Raw genomic sequence first — 21443 nt, forward strand, 5'->3', positions numbered from 1 at the left:
ACTGCTGCGTGGCACGAACAGTATTCGTCTGGGAAACTCTGGGAGGAGGGTACTGAGAAGAACAGTTGGCCTTTTCAGAACCACGGCTATCTCAGCTACTCCTCACTATTTTATTTTTAAATTTAAAAAAAACCCCAACACACCAAATAAAAAACCCCAAGCCACAACGTTTGAATCTCACCAGAAAACCAAACACTGCAGGTGTGAGGTGTTGGACACCAAGCACTGTTGTCGCAGAGGGAAGGGATCTCAGTCCAGGCTTAGCACAGCCCCAGCACTACCTGGGTTTTGCTTAATAATTGCTGTAAATCATGGTCTTTCATCTCCCCTTTTTAGGAAAGGCTCCTCGGCAAGCTGCAGAACAACAGGGTTTCTGGGGCTACACATGAAACGTCAGAGAGCACAAGGACATCATGAAGGAAGGAGCCCTTCCTACATCCATGATTCCCCCCTCTTAAAAGGAAGAAAAAGGAACCTATACATTTCAACATTGAACTGGCTCCGATAGTAGCAGTCGGGCATAAAACAACTTCCTTTTTCTTTCTCTAAGAATCCCTACAAGACAAAATGCTCCAAGGCAGTGCTCAGCCTCTGCCTGTAGGACAACATCAGCGACTGTTCCAGCATGAGAAAGCTGTTGGAAAGGCAGCAAGCAGAAAAAGTGGTTCTTTTTACTTTTACAAGACAGTCCTTTGAGACATATATGTTCATTAGAATGCAAGAGTGATTTAGAGAATCACATCTCTATCACATTAAACAAAGTTTTGATCTGTAGCTCTCTGCTTAATGCAGTTTTTACCAGGCAACAAGAATGATGCATTTTAAAAGCAGACAAGGAAATAGAGGATTGTTCCTGTGCCCATTTCTCACACAACTTTGTGAAGGGATGGCAATAGCTCTGCTTTATTTATTAACTTTCTAATAGCACCCAGATCATCACTTGGTGAAGCACAATTTGGTGTAAAAAATATATAAGCTAAAACGTAAGACTTTTGTGCACACAGATCCTCAGCACAAAAAACTTCTCTATACAAGAATGTTATTCTGAAACCACTACTGTAATGAGAGTATATTTTACACTACGTTTTCATCTTTTGAAAGATCCAGAGCACGAAGAGTTGATGAATTATGTATTTTCACCTGAAAACATCCTGTCAACTATTCAAATTATTTTTGTACTGTTCAAAATATTTCTATTATATCAAGTATTAAAAATCTATAAACAACTATAACAAAACCAACGTCCAAATTTTATTATTTCAAGCATTACAAAAGTTAGGGAGCCATTTAAAAGTGTGAAAATGCCCACATTTAACATGTAGAAGTTTGTCTGCAACTACATGCACACAGCTACTTGACATGGATCCAAAAGCAAACAAGCACTAATGATTTTGAACAATCAAAAAAAATGTGAGGTTTCCACCAGCTACTCTGGAAAGAAACTTGCAGCAGTAGTCTAGAGTGTGAGGTAGTATGAAGAAACCAAAACGGATGTGTGAAGGATAGTTTATACTGTACATATGGTATCATCTTTACAAAAATTAGAACATGAGCATGTAAACTTCTTTGTCATCAAGCTGCAAGTCTAGTTTTGTTTCTTGGATTTGTTGTTTTGTGTTATTTTTTTCTACCTAAGAGAAGACTAAAGATCACAAACTGAAACCAGTTTTACCATGGTCTTCAAGTGAGCAGCATTTCACTTCAACAAATTTTACCTGCTAAATACATTAACTCATAAAAGGGAATTCAGGGAATTCTCTCAGATATATGCAGAGTCAAGAGATTAGAAAAGTCAAAGCATCTTCATATGAGAGGTAAGTTACACTATATATATATAAATATAAAATACTTCAGTATTTAAAAAACCAGAAACACCTCAAAGAAGTGAGGCTCTGAAGAAGAGAAAGAAGCTTTTCCTATTATTTTTTTTTCCAAACAACACAGTAGGTCGGCATCTTAATTAGGCATTCTAGTAAATGGAACTACTTTCTGCAAACTACATTTTCAAGTCTTTAAAATCAAACTGAGCCCAGAAAACTATTGACTCAATGCAACATTGGTTTACTCCCCTCTCTTCCCCAAGTGTTGCCCAATTCAGTTCTGCAGGTTCATCAAGATAAAAGCCAATACAGAAGCACCTAATCAGGACCCGAAGGAAGAGATTACATCATATTTCTGGTTTGTTACAATTATACTGGTACTAAAACAACCAGCTTAACCATCTCCTTTGTTTTTAACTGAAAACTTTAAAATAATTGTATGCAACTTCTGTTTTGGCTTCATTTGGATTCATCAGTGCAAATCAGCACCCATATCCCATTAACCAGTTATTTACATAAAGCAGCACCAGAAGATATAAAACATACAAATGCCTGTAAAACTCTCCATCTTCACCATCACAAAATGTTACACTTGTGGATACTTTCATGAGCCCCCGCTGGAAGATGAAAGAGGTAGCAAGTTAAGGAATCATGTCCATGAAGTAAGAAGGCAAAACTTGTTTGAATAGGTGTCAGCAGAGAAAGCAGCTAATGAGGTCTTTCCTATTTAAACAGGAGACTGAAACAGCTGTAGCAAACTCAGTACAGTGCCAAAGAAAAAATTACTCAGTCATCTGAAAGCTACCCCAGTCTCCAATCTAGCAGCATTACTCATTAACCCTCCTCTCACTAGAGGTGTTTATTTAAACAGTACTTCTGAGGAAAACAATTACACTGACATTAAGATGCCAAGAAATTATGCAGTTAAAAAATGCAAAAATATTACCAATTCTGGACTCTATTAAAATGAATTATGTCAAAGTTGACTTGCAGGTCAGCATGGACTTCTTCTACTTTTGAAACCAGTGAAGGTTCTTAAATCCACTTATTAGCTTAACCTTAAGTATAGTTTTGGCCTATTTAATCAGCACATTTTGTCCTCCGTTGCCAGTGTTAAAAGCTTAACCTAAATAACCAAAGCTCTCATCTCAGGTCTCAGGAAGCCAAGTCTTACCTTCCCCCTTTCACAAAACAGCATGGAATAAAAAAGGATATCATGGCCTGAGACTGCAAATGGCAGAGCAGCTTCTCCAAAGGAGGGTAGCGACGCAGGGTTGGAACACAGCCCACCATGATCAGTTTGTGCTTGGCTCTGGTGATAGCAACGTTCAGACGCCGCCAGTCCTTCAGGAGGGCACCAAGCTGTTCAACAAACATTACCTGCTTTTATTTTTCTTACATCTTTAGACTGATGTAGATAGATGCATTTTGAAAAGGAGGTTTTTAACTACTCAAATCGACTGAGAAAGTTCAAGGCCAACTCACATTTTCGTCGTTACTGTTCCTAACAAAAGACACGATTATGATACTTTTGTCTCTTCCTTGGTATTTGTCTACTGTGTTGACTTCCACTCTGTTCTCCTTCAGTTTTGCCATCAAATCAGTGATTGTTTTTAACTGATGTCTGTATGGTGATATAACGCCAATGTCTGAAGGTTTACAACCAGCCTGTATGAAGAAGCAACAGATGAAGAGAAAAATATTGTCCCTGCACAATACTCACTGCTGTCAGAAGATCCTCAAAGATGATTTTTTTAAACAGTGCTGCAATATCTTGTATCTACACTGAGTCATCAATAGAACTCTAGGTATAACTAGAATCAACTAAATAGAAAATACTAGTTACTGCAAGCTCCCAAGCTTTGTCTGTCTCTTGACCTAGCACAAAGATGTCCCCAATATCCATGTTTTTCTTTCTTCCTCAAACTGTGAGGTGAACATCCAGAACTCCTGGTCTGTGCTGCTCCTGAAGGTGACTGGCTGAAATAAGGAGGAAATGCAAATGCCCTCCCCTCTCTCACAATAAAGTCCTCATCTCTTAAAACAACTTGGCATCCAGGTTTTTTTGCATCTCAAATCCAACCAGGCAAGAGACAGGGAACTAAATGCAGCCCTCAAGCTCCTCAGTATTCACCCAACCTTAAACTTATCCTTAAGGTCATACCCCCCTCCCATGTTTATGATTCTAAAGTTGTCCCTCAAAACAAAATAATAAAGTAAAAGATACCTTAAGAAATAAGGATGTGAGGAAGAGTACTAGTTTAGCTTCTGTCATGTTACTCACACCACCTTTTTCTGCATGTTCTGGTGCTGGGACCTTTAAAAATATAAAAATAATGACACTTGCTGTCTTCAGTGGCCTACTACATTCTGTATGCAGTTTTATAGTACCAGTTTCAGTTTTTAAAAAACAAGGCTAAGTGCTAAAAGTGCCAATATTTTAAAGTAACTTTAGAATACTGCATTTGCAAAATGAGTTTAAACAATCTGCTGGACTGAGTTTCTAGTACTTGCAAGTCACTTTAAAAGAAACTACCAAAGCTTAATCATCTGACTTGACAGTTTGCACATTAGACATCATATAAATAAATAAATGGAAATTTCTCATCCTGACAAGGTAAGAGAGCAAACTGTTTTACAGAAGACTTTTGTTTTAAGGCTTTACATACAACATCTACTGAAAAGTTTCCCCATTCCTGTGGCAGAAAGGATATTTTTAATGTTTGAAAGCCTACATTTAAAACTACAGAAAGAACTATCAAAAAATGTGCTATTAAATTTAACTTCCAAATTTACAAGACAATATTCACTCAACTTGCCGTTTCTTGACTATTAACTCCCTTTCCCTGCATCACATATGAATTAGATCAGAAAACCAGTAAAAAGCACAGAATGTGAACTCTTGACATTTTGGTATCAGTTTTATAATTTATTTTTTTTTAGAGAAGGCAACAGTCAAGCAAAGTTTAAGTGGTATCACTGCAATGAATGTGCTAAAGTTTAAGTGGTATCACTGCAATGAATGTGTCTCTGATGTTATCCTTCTAGTAAACCAGCATTCAGCTGAACATCAGGGGGGTCAAGTACCAAGCCTCTAAAATTTACAACATTCTAAAACTAAGGATGTAACTAAATCTGCTTCCACTTCCTAGCTCTGAATTCCATTTCCTACCATATTAATTTACTGCCATTTCCTGCTTCACCCATTCCACTATTTGCCTCTGCTACCACTGACAAACATCCATTTTCTTTTCTTAGATGTGCACTTTGTTGTGTTTTGCCTCTAGACTTTAATGACAGCATTGCCACATGCAATGGGACTCTCAGAAGCCTGTCACAACTAGTTTTACTTCTCTGAACAACACCTTGGTATCTTCTGAATGGCTGAATTTGGAGATCACGGTAATGTTTAACATGTGGGTTAAGTAATACACAGTTTTTTGTAAGAATAACCCAGGTAAGTGGTACCTGCTTGCTTCAACAGTAGTACTACACATGTACAGAATCTGACAGTGTAAAGTATTCATAAAAAGCTTCACACATCCATGATTTCCATGACTGGTAGCTCATTAAATGTGATTGATGTTCAAAGCCTGATACACTTAAGCACTGCAAATTAACAACAACAAAATAATCTAACAAATTGACAAACCCATACATGACACTGCTGCAACTCTGCAGTGGTCTCTGAGGCCACACTGCATCCACAAGTTTCTTCTAAGATTCCAACCATGTGCAAAAGTGTCTGTGTATTGCTTAAGTAGGCTAACACACACTTCAGCAAGAATCCTGTTTTTCTGCAATATGTCCTCTATGCTTCTTTCACATGACACTGTGTTTTCAGTATGTTGTGTAGATCATAGAAGCAGAAATATTTTCCTTTGTATGAGAAGATTCCATTGCCTTTTCCAAAACAGCAGTTTCTCCATAGCTTGTGGCTCAACAACTGCCAACCTTAACAGTTCCTGTAAGCTAACTTCTTTTTACACGGCCATCATCTACTCAGTCTAACTGTTATGACCTGTCATACCACAACTGAATCAAGGTATACTGTTGTAACTGTGCTACTTGGGGTTTGTTTTGTGTTTTTCATTTATTCATCTGAAAACATCACACAAAGAAGCCTCCAAACTTGCATACACTCAAGTGTCCAAGCAGAAAAGCAGTTTTCATGAACAGCAGGTTTCTACCCACACTTGCATCCATCAGTGCAGCTCATGACAACACAAAAACTACTTTAGCAGAAAGAAAAATTATAAAAGCTGGGCCATGCTGATGATAAAACATTTACCTTTATATGTATTATGTTAGCATAGTACATAAAAAAACCCCACAACAACAACTTTGGTCTGGAGTTCCTCAAAAGACTGGCATTAAATCAAGGATGACATCTTCCAACATTCAGACCCCAAGCTGGCAGAGGAAGTGCAGACAGACCCAGGGTTTGGCATAAGAGGAACAAATACATTTCTGATTATTGTACCAATGCAAGTTGTGTTACTAAACAGAAAACAATAGAGGTTGTTTGTTGTACTGGGGTTTTTTTAATAGCAAACATAATAAATGCAAGATTACTGGTGTTGTCCTATGACATAGTTCTCCCCCTCCTCCCCTTTTGTATCCTCCTAAGAATATTCTATGTTTATTCAGAAGCTTTACTTGGTTACACTATGAACAACAGTATACAGGGAAAAAATACTACAAAGTTGAATAAACAAAATAAAATGCTGTTTCATGGGGCTTTGGGGGATTGTTTGGGTCTTGGGTTATTTTTTTCTTCCTTTTTTTTTTCCTCTGACTACCACAATACATGGAGCTTTCACAGGAAGTCCAAAGAGATATGACATTATAGCCTCATGTGTCAACAAAACCCTGAGTACTTTGTAAAGTGAAACCTTCCTGCTGGTTCTATGAACAGAACTGCTGTCTTGTACTTGAGATGGGCTTTTGAGGGAAGGAAAAAAAATAAAATAGAACAGCAACTGTAGCTTTCACATTACTAGTTTTGATCTGATTAATAGATGAACAGTGTATCAACCAGATTCCTATTGGGATAAACCTTTTCCCTGGGACCAACTGTCTGTTTTTCTGTGAAAGGGACAGTGGCTATTGAGGCATTCCTTAAAAAGTTTCCTATTAGATCACTGAAGAGATTCTATCAGAATTATTTAAAAAAAAAATAATTCTGTAGAACATCCTGGAGAACACAGAAGGACTGAGGAGCTCTTTCCAGGATCAGCTTAAAAGATCATCAGTTGATACAATTATTGGGAAAACACTGTATTAACGAGACAACATAAAACGTGTTAGAGAGAAAGACACTCAAATGTTCATAATCCAGTTGCTAACTACAATGACAGCAAGTGCTAGAGACAACAACTATGACCAGATGTATTAATCTTTTTACACATGCATTTGAGTTCTTCCTTATTTTACCTACAAGTCAGTTTCTCTGCATAATTCTTATCCATTCTAGAGTTTTCTGCATTCCTGAAAAAGTTTCCTATTAGATCACTGAAGAGATTCTATCAGAATTATTTAAAAAAAAAATAATTCTGTAGAACATCCTGGAGAACACAGAAGGACTGAGGAGCTCTTTCCAGGATCAGCTTAAAAGATCATCAGTTGATACAATTATTGGGAAAACACTGTATTAACGAGACAACATAAAACGTGTTAGAGAGAAAGACACTCAAATGTTCATAATCCAGTTGCTAACTACAATGACAGCAAGTGCTAGAGACAACAACTATGACCAGATGTATTAATCTTTTTACACATGCATTTGAGTTCTTCCTTATTTTACCTACAAGTCAGTTTCTCTGCATAATTCTTATCCATTCTAGAGTTTTCTTTTCTGCCAAAAATTCGAGTCCTTAGGAAAGGACATACCTAAATCAATTTACTCTTCCTTCACATTTCAGTGTCTAGAATGTCCACAAAAGTAAAAATAACAAGTTATTCCTGCCACTGACACACAGCATCGACACCACTGATCCTCAGCCACTGGAAATTAGGTCATTCTATGGTTGCAAGGACATCCCATATGGGTACACACTTGGAGCTACATTCTGCACAGGAGAACAAAGTTTATAGTACATTCAATATTATCTGAATTAAGCTTTTCAGCTGTCCTTAGATGCAATGTTTCCAGCAGCAGCTGTACCACTCCAACTAATCAGCTATACCAAGAACATTTTTGCATATTACATATTTTACATGTAACTAGAAAGAGTCATATTATTTTATCCTACTTAAGCTGTATGAAGTTTTACATATTCACTGTATTGAGAACTAGCATCAAAAATACAATTTTGCAATAAGAACATAACAACCTTTACCTTTTCTGTGTTCAGAAAACACACAGGTGTGTCTGGATCAAGTACTTCTTTCAACCATGTTTTTGAAGCATCTGCAAGCTCCAGTTTCAATTTTTTTAGGTTGGGCAAGTTAACAGTGGCATTTGACACCTTCTCTGAGCCACATTCCAGTTTGCCTTCATACACTAACATGTTACTCAATGACATAATTTTACTGAAGATTTAAAATACAAGAAAAGGCATCAGATTTTGTGGTTTCAATCCCTCATTAAAAGCCCCCAAATAATTAATGTTTAAAAAATACCTATTCATCCTGTACTGTACGGTTAACTGGACAACAGCATTTTGGTTTTTTTCCAGCCTTTTAAATAAGCTTTCACTCATGCCAAGATCTCTGTTACAGAACAAACAACCAAAAATGTGTCAGGCAAAACACTGCAAGAGCCTTTCCCAGAATTCATGTCACTAACAATTGTTCAACAATGTTTCATCTTACCTGGCTTCTGCATTCAGCACAAGTGGAGGCAGCTGCTCATGATCCCCTACGAGCACAAACCTTTTGGAGCAGAACAGTGGGCCCAGACAGATGAGCTGGCTTATCTGGGAAGCTTCATCAACTATACAGAAATCAAATTGCTTATGAACAAAGATGGGGTGATTTACTCCCATGCAAGACGTTGCTACCACTGGCTGAAACAGAGACAAATGAAAGGTAAGATGCACCTTATCTCCATCAGCATCCTGTTTTTCCAGGCTAAAGGACAAAACAGCATTTCCTGTTGAACTAAAATGTCAAATACCATCAAATTACTAATTCTTGAAATCAGACCAGCACACCTTACATAATACTGGCCTCTTATTTTTGTAGCAATTGCAAGTGACAAACAAAAAGCAGCTTTGGAACAGACTGGAGCAAATAACTCAGTGTCACGTGTTTGGGTAGGTTCTATACACATAGAATTGATGGAGGGTGCTGAAATGACTACTGTAGAAAATTGTTTGGGTTTTTTTATTCCAAAGAGAAAATAAAACAGGAGCACTTTCTTCCCACCCCTGTGCTTCCATTGCCATCTAAAATTACTAAAATATGACACATTTAACAGGTTCCCTTATTACTTCAATCATTCCCCTGCAATGCCTATAAAAAAAAGTAAATGGCAGCTTCTGCAAATTGGCATTTACTCCCACTACCATGAAGCTTCATTCTTTCAATGAATTTAAAGCTGCCACTGACTCAGTTTACACAGGTCCTTTTATGGTTTAAACCGTATTCACAGGGGCAACACTAATCTTTCAACCAAAAATTAAGAGTTTGGCCAGGTCAACTCCACAGGACATCATCTCATTTGCTTCCCCATCTGCTGATTGTTCAAATGGCACAATGAGCACAAGTGGGGGGGAAAGAGGGATAAACAGTAGCAATATGTGAAGAAAGGTAGAGGAGGTTGCAGCAATTAATCACTACCCACACACCTAAGATGTCAGATAAAAGCACTGGAGCCTTTAGGAATTATTACTTACAACTTTAAGTTGCTTTCGGTAGACAAAAAATGCTTTTCAACTTTCAGACTCCTAATATTAGTCATTATTGGCTATAAAGAAACTCAAGTGATGCAGAGACTGGGTACCTTTTTTAGCTCAGACTTCTCAGAGCAGTAACATATCCTTGCAATGGGTTTCTTCTCTGCAGCATCCAAACAACCAGAATACTTATGTAATTACCCTTAACCATTTGCAGGGCTAGCACAGCCACTTCTCTCACCTGACTATTATAGATCTCTTCCAAATCTGTGACAGATTTAACTGATTTGGACCTGCAAATTTCTTCTTCTGTAAATTTCTGTATATCCGGATGAACCTTCTGAGCCCTCCCCAAGCGCAGGAAGCCCACTTTGAATTTGGCCAGTTTCAGCAGCATGTTGTCCACAGCAGTGTGTGTAAAACTAGTCAGAAGAACACTGAAGCCACAAGCAGAAAGAATTCTCACCTAACAAGTGGCAAGGGGAAACAAAACAGGAAAAAAAATCAATTATTTTCCATACCAGGATCAGCAATCCCATGTTTGTTAAAAAAAAACCAACTAGAAGATCCTTGCTGTAAGAACGAGTCCTGCAGCCCAGTCCCACATGCTCTTAGCCCCAACAGAGCCAGTAGAATGAACTGACCTGACAACAGCAGAGGCTGCCTGCTCTCCACCCTCTCACCTAAGCTGATGACAAGTGGCAATGAGATGACATTGCTATTTCAAGGAAACCTCACTCAGCCTACAGCCTGAATCCAGAATGCTCCTACAGTTCCATCCTGAAGAAGAACCAGCCAGAGGAGATGGCTACCAGGCTGCACATAGCTCCAGCAACACACCTTATACAGTTTGGACAAGTTACTGACTTCTCCAAGGGGTCCCTTTCTTGAGCTCTTACTCAGGATTTGCTGACATTTGGAGCCAAAGAATTTTAACATTCAAGTATCACAGAAGCAATTACATGTAACACTTCTGTCTCCTCCCTCCTGCACAAGGAAAAGAGAATCCTACCCAAAAAAATACATTGTACCAAATGTAAGTTCTTAATTAATAAAAAAACCTGTTTTCTTTGAAATTATGCAGATAGCAGTAGACTAAATCATTATAATTTTGGACAGCGTGCTTTATACACAGTTTAATGCTCCCCTCTAAATCTCACCAAGGCACTTAAGGTACACAACCTTACCAGAGCACAAATTGTAGTAGTTTTTCCTGTTCCAGGCATACCCACAATAAGTGTGTAGTCCTTTGAAAGTAGAACTTGTTTCATTGCCTGTTTCTGAGGCTTATTCAGACCTTTAAAGTAGTAAAAATTTTATGTCAATGCTTCATAATAATTTTAATAATTGCTAAAGTTAATAACACAAAATTAGTTTCCATCTCCACTAAAGCTCTTAAAGAATTCAGCAGGGCAAGTCTGTAGGTTCTAACAAAGCAATAACACTAAACATAATACACATGCATGTAGTACAGGGTCTGCACTACACTCCTAGGAATAAACCACTGGAATTATCTTTATTGTTAAACTTTTTGTGACCTTTTTCTAATATCCCAAGTGTCCACTTCCATACAGTATCTTGCATGGGCATTCCTATTTTATCAACTTGCATGTCCAAACATACAGCCCACAGTAAAAGGAAATTAACTGCCCATATAGCATAATCTTGATTTAAAAAGACATTACAACTGAGCTGTTTATTCTCCAGTCTAATGCAACTAGGCAGCACCTACAGCTTCTTGCATTAGGCAAAGCTCAAGCAAAAAAAAATAATAGTAAAAATAGAAGTGTCTGGGTTCATCAGTGCCTCTGTTAAAACAAAATACATGGCTCACAAGTAGAGGAAGACACTGTTCCCTGTCTTCCAGTACTTCTTATTCAGTCGTTCCTGAATTTCAGAATAAATGCCTTCCTCTCATATTTTTATCCATTCAGCACTTTGCCAGGAAGATGGGCAAAATTCTCATTTGAAATAGACCTCAAAGCAACAAGGAACATCTTTCAGTTTTCAGACTTAAGTTTTTTATAGAACTTTCTATTTGCTCTAAAGGAATTCAGTTAAATTTCTGCTCTCACAGGCAACTCTGTCAGACAACAACCAAGTATTCTCAAATATGAGACACTGCCAAATACCCAAACAAATTTTGTTTGAAATAAACACCCAAACTAGAGCGACAAAGGATCATACACTACGGAGTAGCCAACACTCAGCGGGAGTGATTATACAAGCAAATGCTTACACCAAAGCCCATCTCCTTCCACTCCCTCAAAGTCCTCTTCCTCTATCCCAAGAGCCTTCCCTGCTTCTTGTTCCTTCCTTTTATAAAGGTTAGAGAGAGGCAGTCATATAGCACTTTGTGTAAAATTGCAAGCTGCAGCAACTAATAAAAGTAAAATAAAGCTCTAAACGACTATCTCTTCAGGTCTTCCAACTAGTTTGACTAATTTAATCACTGGAAGACAAGCAAGATGAGAACTCGTTTTTAATTTTAAGCCAGAAATTCTCACTACACTTTAAAAGTAGGAAAATACCCTTATATTTAGTGTGACAATGCTTTGGGTATAGAGACATCCTAGTCAATAGCGGGCTTAGGGGGAAAACACTTTGTACCCTTTAAAATATTTGCAACAGTTTCCTTTGCTTCTGGAGGAAGGACAGAGCTTAAATGCTGAATAAAACGTGGTTTCTGGAAGTCAATTATCAAGTTGCGGAGCCTTTCACTGTGGATAAAAAAAACAAGAATCAAGAATTACCAGATGAAAATTCTCAAATAGAGAATATTGAAAATGTGAAGTTATTTTTCATACCTGACTGGGGAATCTTTCATCAATTTAGAAAGATTTTCAAAGGGGACTCCTATACCAAAATCTCCTTCTTCGTGATCCAACCTAAATATGGTGTTTTTGGGGAACTTTGACAAATTCCTGAAGGATGACAATAACATGGACAAAATAATTCTGGTTAGAAGCAGCACACTGATGATTAGAGACTTTGTTAAGTGTTAAATGGTATCTTCCAGAGGTCCCAGAGTGAAGCAATAGCTAGAAGAAACACAGTATTAACTGATCTAAATAAAACATGATATGAGCCCAATTTAAACAAAATACAGTCTGAATAATGGAAGTTACTATAAACACAGTAATCACTGTATTCATACAGTGAGAGACACACTGGAGACATAAGCAAATGGAGCTTGCAAGCATGCTTTTACACAAATATTTAAATAGACAGGCATATACAATGACGCCATATTTCAAATCAGGTAACAGAATTTCTGAATGTTATCTCCCCAAGCCCAGCAAGAAGACTCAGAACATGTCAGAGCTTTCTGGACCCCTAGAAGAACCTTTCCTGAAGCTAGTTTCTTAGTGTCTTCAAACATTTTTCCTTTTGTTCTATTACCTGCTCAACAAACAGGAGACTTTTGTCACACTGACTTCTCTAACATAGCCAGTAGCCAGACCAAGTAAACCATTTTCCTCTCCACTCACAACCACTCGATCACCAACCAATAGGTTTGTTCCAGGTATGGCACCATGTCTACGTTGGAAAAAATGTAGATACTGTCCCTCGGAGATTTCATGCACTTCATCAACTCTGATCATGTTCCCAACACAATCTCCAGCCTTTTCTCTGAAGACATTACAAAAAGAAACATATTTTAAGATCATTGCAGTAAAACAAATATAAAAAAAGCCCCCGTAAGTTAAAAAAAAAAAACCCATACCACCCACAACCAAAAGACAAAAAAAACCCCAACAAAAACAGACTAATACCAAATCCCCCAAGCAACAAAAATAAAACCAACCCAACCACACCTAAGAACCAGGAAGATTAAACAGTCACTTGACAATAACCACTTTAACCAGAAAAGGATTGTAAAAATGTGCAGAACTCTTATACTTGTTCCAAGAACAGACTCTAATATTTAAGCTAAAGTTATCTATAATTTCCTGCTACAAAACAAATACTGAAGTGCATGGCCACACTGCTCTAGTATGTTCCATATTTGCTTATGGAGCTCCTTCTTTCACTCGAAACAGCTCAGCTACATTTCACTTCTGCAGATGCCTTGAAACAGGCTGACAAACCCTCAATTATTTTTTCAACAGCTGCTGGACTGTGATGTTTAATAACAAGCTACCTCACCCAACAAGAATTTTTGGTCTGCTTTTATGCACATCCATAACCACACCCAGGAGTATGGTCCAAAAGTCATCTTTGTTAAGTAAAAGCCCTCAGAACACCAGTGCAATGAGCTGGGCTCAGTCAGCACTCAGCCTCAGCCCCCAGAAACACACACAGAACTGAATTACACAGCTTTTGCTTCTGCAGACTGAGGTTGTAGTTTGCTGCTTCCTGTGTGTGACTTCACAACAGAAAAAAAAACCCCCAAATATCATGTTGCAAATACAAAACCAGTAAATCTAGTAGGCTAATGTCTCCAGTAGGTGACATCTCACAAAAACCTGCCTAAGCAGCTAGCATATTTGGCTGTTTCTACAAGCACTAGAAAACATCTTGCTTTCCTTGCAGTGAAAACACAACTTGATAATGCCTCATTTCTAGTTACTGAAGGGAGCATCACTTGCACCAGGTTAGTAATTACCTTTCCAATGAAGGTAACATCCATACATTTTTATAACCCTTTTTACCCTCTCCACTTTGCAGCTCCAGTGTTAACATTAAATACCACAGGCTGAAATACTCTAAATGTGAGGGTTTCAGGTGCTGGGTCTCCCTTTCAATAATGGGTACCATAGCAGGAGGAAAAGACACACTGCCAATCTTCTCTTCTACAGCTCTAGAAGTAGAAGCAAAGACAGTAAAGAGTCAACTTGTATCTTTTTTTCTGGCAAGTCTATATGTTCATAATGATAAGCTACATATATACCCTAACAGATTACTCTATAATCACTGAAATCAAGTTAAATCTATATTCTTTGTTCATATGAACAATCTCACATTAGTCACTTCACATCATCTCTATGATTTTGAATTATTAAGGACAGTTAAGTTGGTCAAAGACCAATTAAAGACATTTCAAGGTTATATTTATACATTTCCATAGTTGATCTTTTATTCCTTTTTTGTAACATAGGAATACAATATTGAGATTTAGTTAAGTGGAAAGGATTTAATAGTTAGCAAGCAGTCTTCAAATCAATTTAACTTACAACTAAATATCAATAGGCATTATTTCTAACCACATGAAAAAAATGCAACCCAAGAGAAAAAATATTAGTTCACAAGAGAGCAGTTACCCCATTAGTAATAATCCTGTATAACAACTGAATATTAGAACATTTCACAAAAGCTGCTTTACAAAAAAATATATTATGTATGCCCACAAAGCCAGCTCCCTCAACATACACTTTTACCTCTGCAATTTCAAGAACAACCAGGCATATTATATTTAGAGAGAATCAACCCAAAAGCTCTCCTCTTTTAACATCTCATTTGTTGTCTTCAGTATACACTTTTGGTTCTGTTTTTTGTGCAGCATAAAGACTAAACTTTTAACAGTTTTTAAAACAATTCAATTACTTTATATGAAAATTTATCAAGTATTTGCTCATGTCTTCTCTCTAGCAGGAGATGCAATATCTGCAGAACAGTATCAATGTATCATTACTTGTATGATACTCTGCAGGGAAACAAGTTACCTTCTAGAGTTGTCGACCAGCCACAATTCAGCCTAAAAAAACTGCCCATTTCAGAGAGCTGCAAGAACATAGATTTTTAAAATAATCATTATTAACCTGGATATAACATGTATCTGTTACCATCATCCAGTATTTTGATGAGACTTATCTCAGATTTTGTCTTGCAGAAAGTGCACCTAACCAAACACATTAAATTTCTGAGGGATCAGGAAATTGTACTTTCAAGTACAAGAGTTGCAGTGGGATCTATGGAACATTATTTTGGGATGCAAGAGTCCTCCAATAAGGAAATAAGCAACTGTCAACCACAAAAATGCAATCACAGTATCAAAAGCTACAATTATTCAGGCTTATTTAAGAACACAAGTAAAACTTTTTCTTTTACCTGCTGTATAGAAAGCAGTTGTGCATTTGGGAGCAATATTTACAGGCTTGGCTGTCATCAGTTACAGGAGGCAGAGCAGCAAGCTGTGACTGCTGTTGTCCCACAGCAGATTTATGAGTACTGTGCATTAAGTAGAAGGCCACATGGTTTCTTAACTTCATTAATTCTGTCAAGAAAAGAACAAACTAAGCTGATTTTCTGGGGGTTTGTTTCTAGTAATTTCTAACTCAAAAGTAACTAGCCATCAACTTTACAGTCAGCTGAGAAGCAAGTATTCATATAGCAAAGCACTAGTAGAGTATTAACAATACAAGTAAGTTTTTAATATAAGCTTATTAGAATTAGTAACACTATAACAAGTTCAGGTATGTTCACCAGCGTAAACCTCGTAACTGTTAGTAACACATTTCATTTTAATGAAGAGAATTATGGTTTCTGGGGAATGGGAACAACTTTACCTCTCCGGTCCATGCGAGTTCCAGAAACAGGGTACATGGTACCAGTTTTAAGATAAAGGAGAAATCCAGCTTCAGGATCTACTCTCCGTTCCAAATTCAACAACGTGTACAGAATAACCTGCAAATATTACATATAACATATTACAGTGTATGAAAAACAAAAAAAGTTAGGCTGTATTCGGTTATTCCCTACTTTATACAGAAGCAGCCATTACTATCAGAAGTCATTTAGAAGCCATAAGCACCTCACCAAGGACTTCAGTTAAAAGGCATCTTCCTTCAGGAAAGCTTCTAACAAGGCAGCCTGATCTAAAGGTAGTAGCCTATCTGGAAGGATGCACAACAATAACTCCTGAAGCAGTTTGCCTCAACCTAATACTTGGATGTAGTGAAAGGAGGCTAAAGAACAGATATTTCAGGATAAAAACTATTAATGCACTTGAAAGCGGTCAATGTATATCTATCTCATTCCTCAGTTCACTTTCATTTTCTGTCAGCAGCTTTGGACATGCCAGGATCAGCCATCCACAAATCCAGATGATACCACATACAAACAAAGTGTTTCACATTTGCAAGACAAATGAGGTCATCTAATAAAAAAGTATACATAGCCCCTGATGGTTAAATTAAACATCTGGGTTTTGTACCTGACTTCTGTGCTCTACGGAGTTGGATTCCTTGCCAGACTTGAGCTCCAATGGCATCACCCTAGACTGCTCTCCAGACTGGCAATGGATTTTCACTCTGGCTGTAACATCAATCTTCCCTTTCAGCCCAAACCTGGGAGACCAGATATTCTCTTCAATGTCTAAGATATCAACCACCTGTACCTTTGAGGAGAAATTGTCTGATTTTCCACCACCTGACCTGGGAAGAAAATTAAATCAGAAGTTAACCATTCCCATTAATTCTTAATATTTAAATATTAAAATATATTGCAATAAAGCATTTAGTATTTTTGCATTATAGCTGCTCTTTAGGCACCAACAATAGTGTGAATGAGACTTTATGCACTTTATTTCTATCTTCCCATTAACAGAGGAAGCATCATATCAGTGCTACTTTAAATTGCACCCTGGCACATAGCTTTGCTATTCACATAAATACCAAAACTTAAGAAGAATTTTAAACTGGCTTTTAGTAGTGTGGGGTTTTTTGTCTTTTCTGAACAGCCACACTCTAAATCACTTTGGTTCTTCAAGAAGTTTCATGACACACACTGGGAAGTCCCACAGAGATTTTACTGAGACCTGTCACTTCACTGAAACTTTAACACCCTACAGCTCTTCCCATTAACAGCACTAAGCCATAGGCAAGAAAAGCTCACATAGACAAGAAAAGGTCTACAGCAGTTGAGTAAAATCACCATTTCACTGTAAACTACTTAGTGAATAATTATATTTGATTAACAATTTCACAGTCTGATTTGTAGTCTTGCACATTCTTTACACTAACTTTTAGCTTAGTCATTAGATCAAATACATCTGCTTTTCTAATTACTATAATTTCTACTTTGTACTACGCTGTTTACGAATATTTTAAGATCACTAAGATTTTTATGTCAACTGACCTTCAGTCTTAATGTCTTCCCTAGTACTTACAGTGGCAGCTAAACATGCAGTTCTCAAGATGAGCTATTTTGGCAGTGAAGCCATGAATTAGCTCCTTGTCACTGAACAGATTTGCATTGAGAGTGTTGTCTGAAAAATTAAAAGTGAACCAAACAAGGTATACAACTTAGAACAGGTTTAATTCTGGCTTCTTACAGTTTTAGTTGCATTTTATTTTGGTTAGCTGGATTGTGCATGAAGTCTTCTGCCCATTTGAAAAACGATGGCAAATATTCTTCCACTTCCTGCATTATTTCTGTTGGTTTCAGGCGTAAGTGATACCTAAAAAACAAAGCCATGCACATTAAGGAGACAAATGTCAGATCTGCTGCTGGTACTAACAAAATGTTGCCTCAAGTAGCAACTAGAGTAATGAAAATAACTGTCAAGTTTCAATAAACATCTATAAATTGTAGATCATGACAGATTCATTAAGGTTCAACTGAAATGATTAATTCATAAAGCTGTAACTGAACGTCCATTACAAGAGATAGAACACACTATGTTTATTTCTGATGTAACTTTTGAGACAACAGGCACAGCAAAATGAAAGCATCAGCATGGTAGAGGTGATGAAACAAAACTCACACTGCAAGAAAGGAGTACCAGATCCATGCATTTAAAAACAGCTGTTCCTCCTACACCTTATGAAAAATGTGCAAACTGGTAAGGTAAAAAAAAAAATTAAAAGACCATTTGCTTTTTCTCTGAACACACTTATCTGCTGCTTGCTCCTCTTATACATTTTGACAGGCTTCAAGCCATTTTAATTGGAAAGGAATCGTGATCCTCTGCAGTTGCAACAGGACAAACATACAGGAAAGCAGAAGTCTCATTAAACTAATCAGGCACCACTAGGTAACTCAGTGCTGCCATTAACCAGAAATAACGTCATCATTCTACAGCACTCAAGAAATACAAGTGGGTTTTCCACAAAAAAATCTTAACTCAAGTGCAAATGACCACAGCCAGGAGACTGATGCAGCTTACTTTTCATTCCCAACAAATAGTAGCCTGCATACGCAAAGAGGAATTGCAAATCATCAGTCTCAGAGAGGCCTAGAGTGACACAGGAGCCTTTAAGAAATCTTAGCGGTCACCATTAAAAATATCTACCTTTATAACAGAACTACAGTAATCTTGTGCAACTTTAATTTCCATCTCATCTGGGGCTAACAGATACTGACATTGCCCAACATACCATTTACAATATTCTAGATACAATTTTTAAATCTTAAAACTGACAGCCATCCATCTTATACCCTGAAGTAAATATGAAGACTACTGATCTGGCCAGCATTTCTATCAGCTTTGCAGATAAAACTACATTAAAGGTCATCTTAACAACTGAACCATTAAGTAACCTGATAAGGAATATGAAAATATCAGACATTTCAGTGCTTGGTCTGTCACAAGCTTCTAGTTCATCTCCTAAGGATCAAAATTCATTATTCTCATCATATTTAACCTGGAAATGTAATGTTAGAGGCACAAAAACACCAACCTGCTTGCCCTGAAAGAAAAACAAGAACCCACACAGATAGTTAGAAGCCTAGTTCAGATCTACAGAAGTAGCTCAGCAGGGAAGGCAAATTACATGAAGAAACAGGGAATTATCTTACTAAGAGATACCCAAGTTGTATTAAGCAAGGTCATTTGGCAGAATACTCTCCCAATAGCGCTACATGCTGTAAAATAAAACTTCATCTGCTAGCTCAAGTGTTTCTACCCTGCCTTCCAAACACAAGACACATGCAAGGCTACTTACATTTCTTTCAGATACTTTTGTCCATGCACAATTTTCTTTGCTAGTTCTTCTACTTTTTCTTGGGCCAAGTTATTTGTTACTGATTGCTGGAAGATTTCATGAAGAATTGTACCAACGAGCGTTTGGCGTGAACCAGACTCTGAGCCCTGCAACAGGTGTTATACAATATGGATAACTACAGGAAGATTTACAAAGTCATGCCAACATTTATTTAAAATTTCTGTTTTCACTTGCTGCACGCAATGGACTGCACTTATTTCACTGTAAGATCATTAGAGCTTTCACCTCACTGATGAATATCTAATTCATGCCTGACTGTGAAAACAGTCAAACTGAAATGGGTCTCTTGCTGCTTTATCTCCCACTTTTATCCCAACCCTCATCATGTTAGAATGCAATTCCCCATGTGAACGACAGGTGAAACACACAGATTGAAATTAATTTCAAGCAAGTTTTGCCTGTGGGCAGTATTAATAGCAGTATTTTCTAATACAAATACGTACTGCTACAATCTTAACAGATGATATTTTTTGCATTAAGCAGTGTGTTACCAATTCACCCCAAATTATTCCAAGTATTACCAAAATGGCTCAGAAACCCATGTAACCATCACCAGGACTGGGCTTTATAGACCCATAAGAATTGAAAGCAATAACAAGGTATGCATGAGCCACCACTGAAAAATGTGAAATCTAATTTCTGTATTTATTGTTATCTTTTATAAGACCTGGTAGTTGTGGGTTGCTCTCAGAACTGGTGGATGGTGTTATCCCTGAGACAGGACACTGCACTGTCCCTTCCAAACAGTTTATTCCCATTATTCTCCTAACAAAGGGCTGACACCATTTCACAGTCAATCCTGTACTTCATTTTCCTATTGCACTCACAGGCTCCCAGACAGCCTTTTTACCACTCCAATTTCTGTCCCCATTTGGATTTGTATTCCTACCAAGACTGGGAGTTACCCTCAGCCATTTCCCCACGCTTCTTTGCCATTCACGTATCAACAAGGACACTACCACAAGGGACTGTTCCCCTTTCCAAGTTCCAGCAACTGGATTCAGATTCCAGAGTTAGCCCACATAGTTTCTTAATGGAACTTGCCGACTTTTTCAGAGGCTTTTAACTTGGTCAAGTGTGGTTTTGTTTTCATATGGTCGACAAGAAGCACATCCTTCATAAAGGATTCATATCCACACAAAATGTGGCAAGCGATTACAAAAAAGCTGCCAATTTTAAGTGGGAAGACCATTTATTTGTCCCCTTAGTTATATTAATATAGGATTACATCAGGTACAACTCTCATAAAAAACGCAAGAAGCTCAACCAGAGACAGTCTGCATTCTAAATTCTTCTATATTGTAAAGATTATGAATAGCTCACAACATTTTGCAATACAGCCTTTCAGAGTTTCAATGTTGAGCTAAACCACCAGTCTCAATGGAACCCATTCCTGTGGCTGATGATCTAGAATCAACACTTACCCTAAACCTTTCACTCAGCACTGCTCTTCTCATACATCGAATACTATTTGATATTGTAGTGCCAGAAAGCAGCAGATCTGGGTAAAGAACCAGGTATCCAGACTGTTCATTTATGACCCAGGTACCGGAGCTACACTCCCCTTCTAAATGAACGATGTCTCCTGGAACAACTGGAACAGATTCCCTAAAACACAATAGATTTCAACAACCATTTGCAAGCTACGGACACAACATATTAGAAATTATACTTTAACATGTCAGATTCAACCTGCTTTGAAACAGGAGGTTATCTGGATTCTTTTTTGAAAAATTGACCTAAATAAATTTGGAAAGTCAATAAAGGAATTTTTACTAACAAAACTTGGATAATTTTGAGTATTGGATCATGCATCAGGACAGCCTGAATGTAGG

General features: G+C 37.5%; 1 protein-coding gene across 1 annotated transcript in view; it reads right to left on the reverse strand.

The window, feature by feature from the left end:
* Positions 1 to 2396: 2396 nt before the first annotated feature.
* DNA2 (DNA replication helicase/nuclease 2) overlaps positions 2397 to 21443 on the reverse strand; it is a 19987-nt gene continuing 940 nt past the window's right edge. The window contains exons 2-19 of the mRNA XM_009994859.1: positions 21033 to 21216; positions 19549 to 19694; positions 17937 to 18062; positions 16818 to 17037; positions 16171 to 16288; positions 15713 to 15878; positions 14271 to 14465; positions 13064 to 13294; positions 12469 to 12585; positions 12272 to 12381; positions 10849 to 10958; positions 9903 to 10127; positions 8637 to 8830; positions 8445 to 8534; positions 8162 to 8354; positions 3306 to 3488; positions 3036 to 3182; positions 2397 to 2453 (exon numbers count right to left, since the gene is read on the reverse strand). Of these exons, the coding sequence (XP_009993161.1) occupies positions 2397 to 2453; positions 3036 to 3182; positions 3306 to 3488; positions 8162 to 8354; positions 8445 to 8534; positions 8637 to 8830; positions 9903 to 10127; positions 10849 to 10958; positions 12272 to 12381; positions 12469 to 12585; positions 13064 to 13294; positions 14271 to 14465; positions 15713 to 15878; positions 16171 to 16288; positions 16818 to 17037; positions 17937 to 18062; positions 19549 to 19694; positions 21033 to 21216 (2812 nt within the window). The remainder of the gene's footprint in view (positions 2454 to 3035; positions 3183 to 3305; positions 3489 to 8161; positions 8355 to 8444; positions 8535 to 8636; positions 8831 to 9902; positions 10128 to 10848; positions 10959 to 12271; positions 12382 to 12468; positions 12586 to 13063; positions 13295 to 14270; positions 14466 to 15712; positions 15879 to 16170; positions 16289 to 16817; positions 17038 to 17936; positions 18063 to 19548; positions 19695 to 21032; positions 21217 to 21443) is intronic.

This window comes from Chaetura pelagica, unplaced genomic scaffold, assembly GCF_000747805.2.
Source record: "Chaetura pelagica isolate M959 unplaced genomic scaffold, ChaPel_1.0 scaffold112, whole genome shotgun sequence".
Taxonomy (NCBI): Eukaryota; Metazoa; Chordata; class Aves; order Apodiformes; family Apodidae; genus Chaetura; species Chaetura pelagica.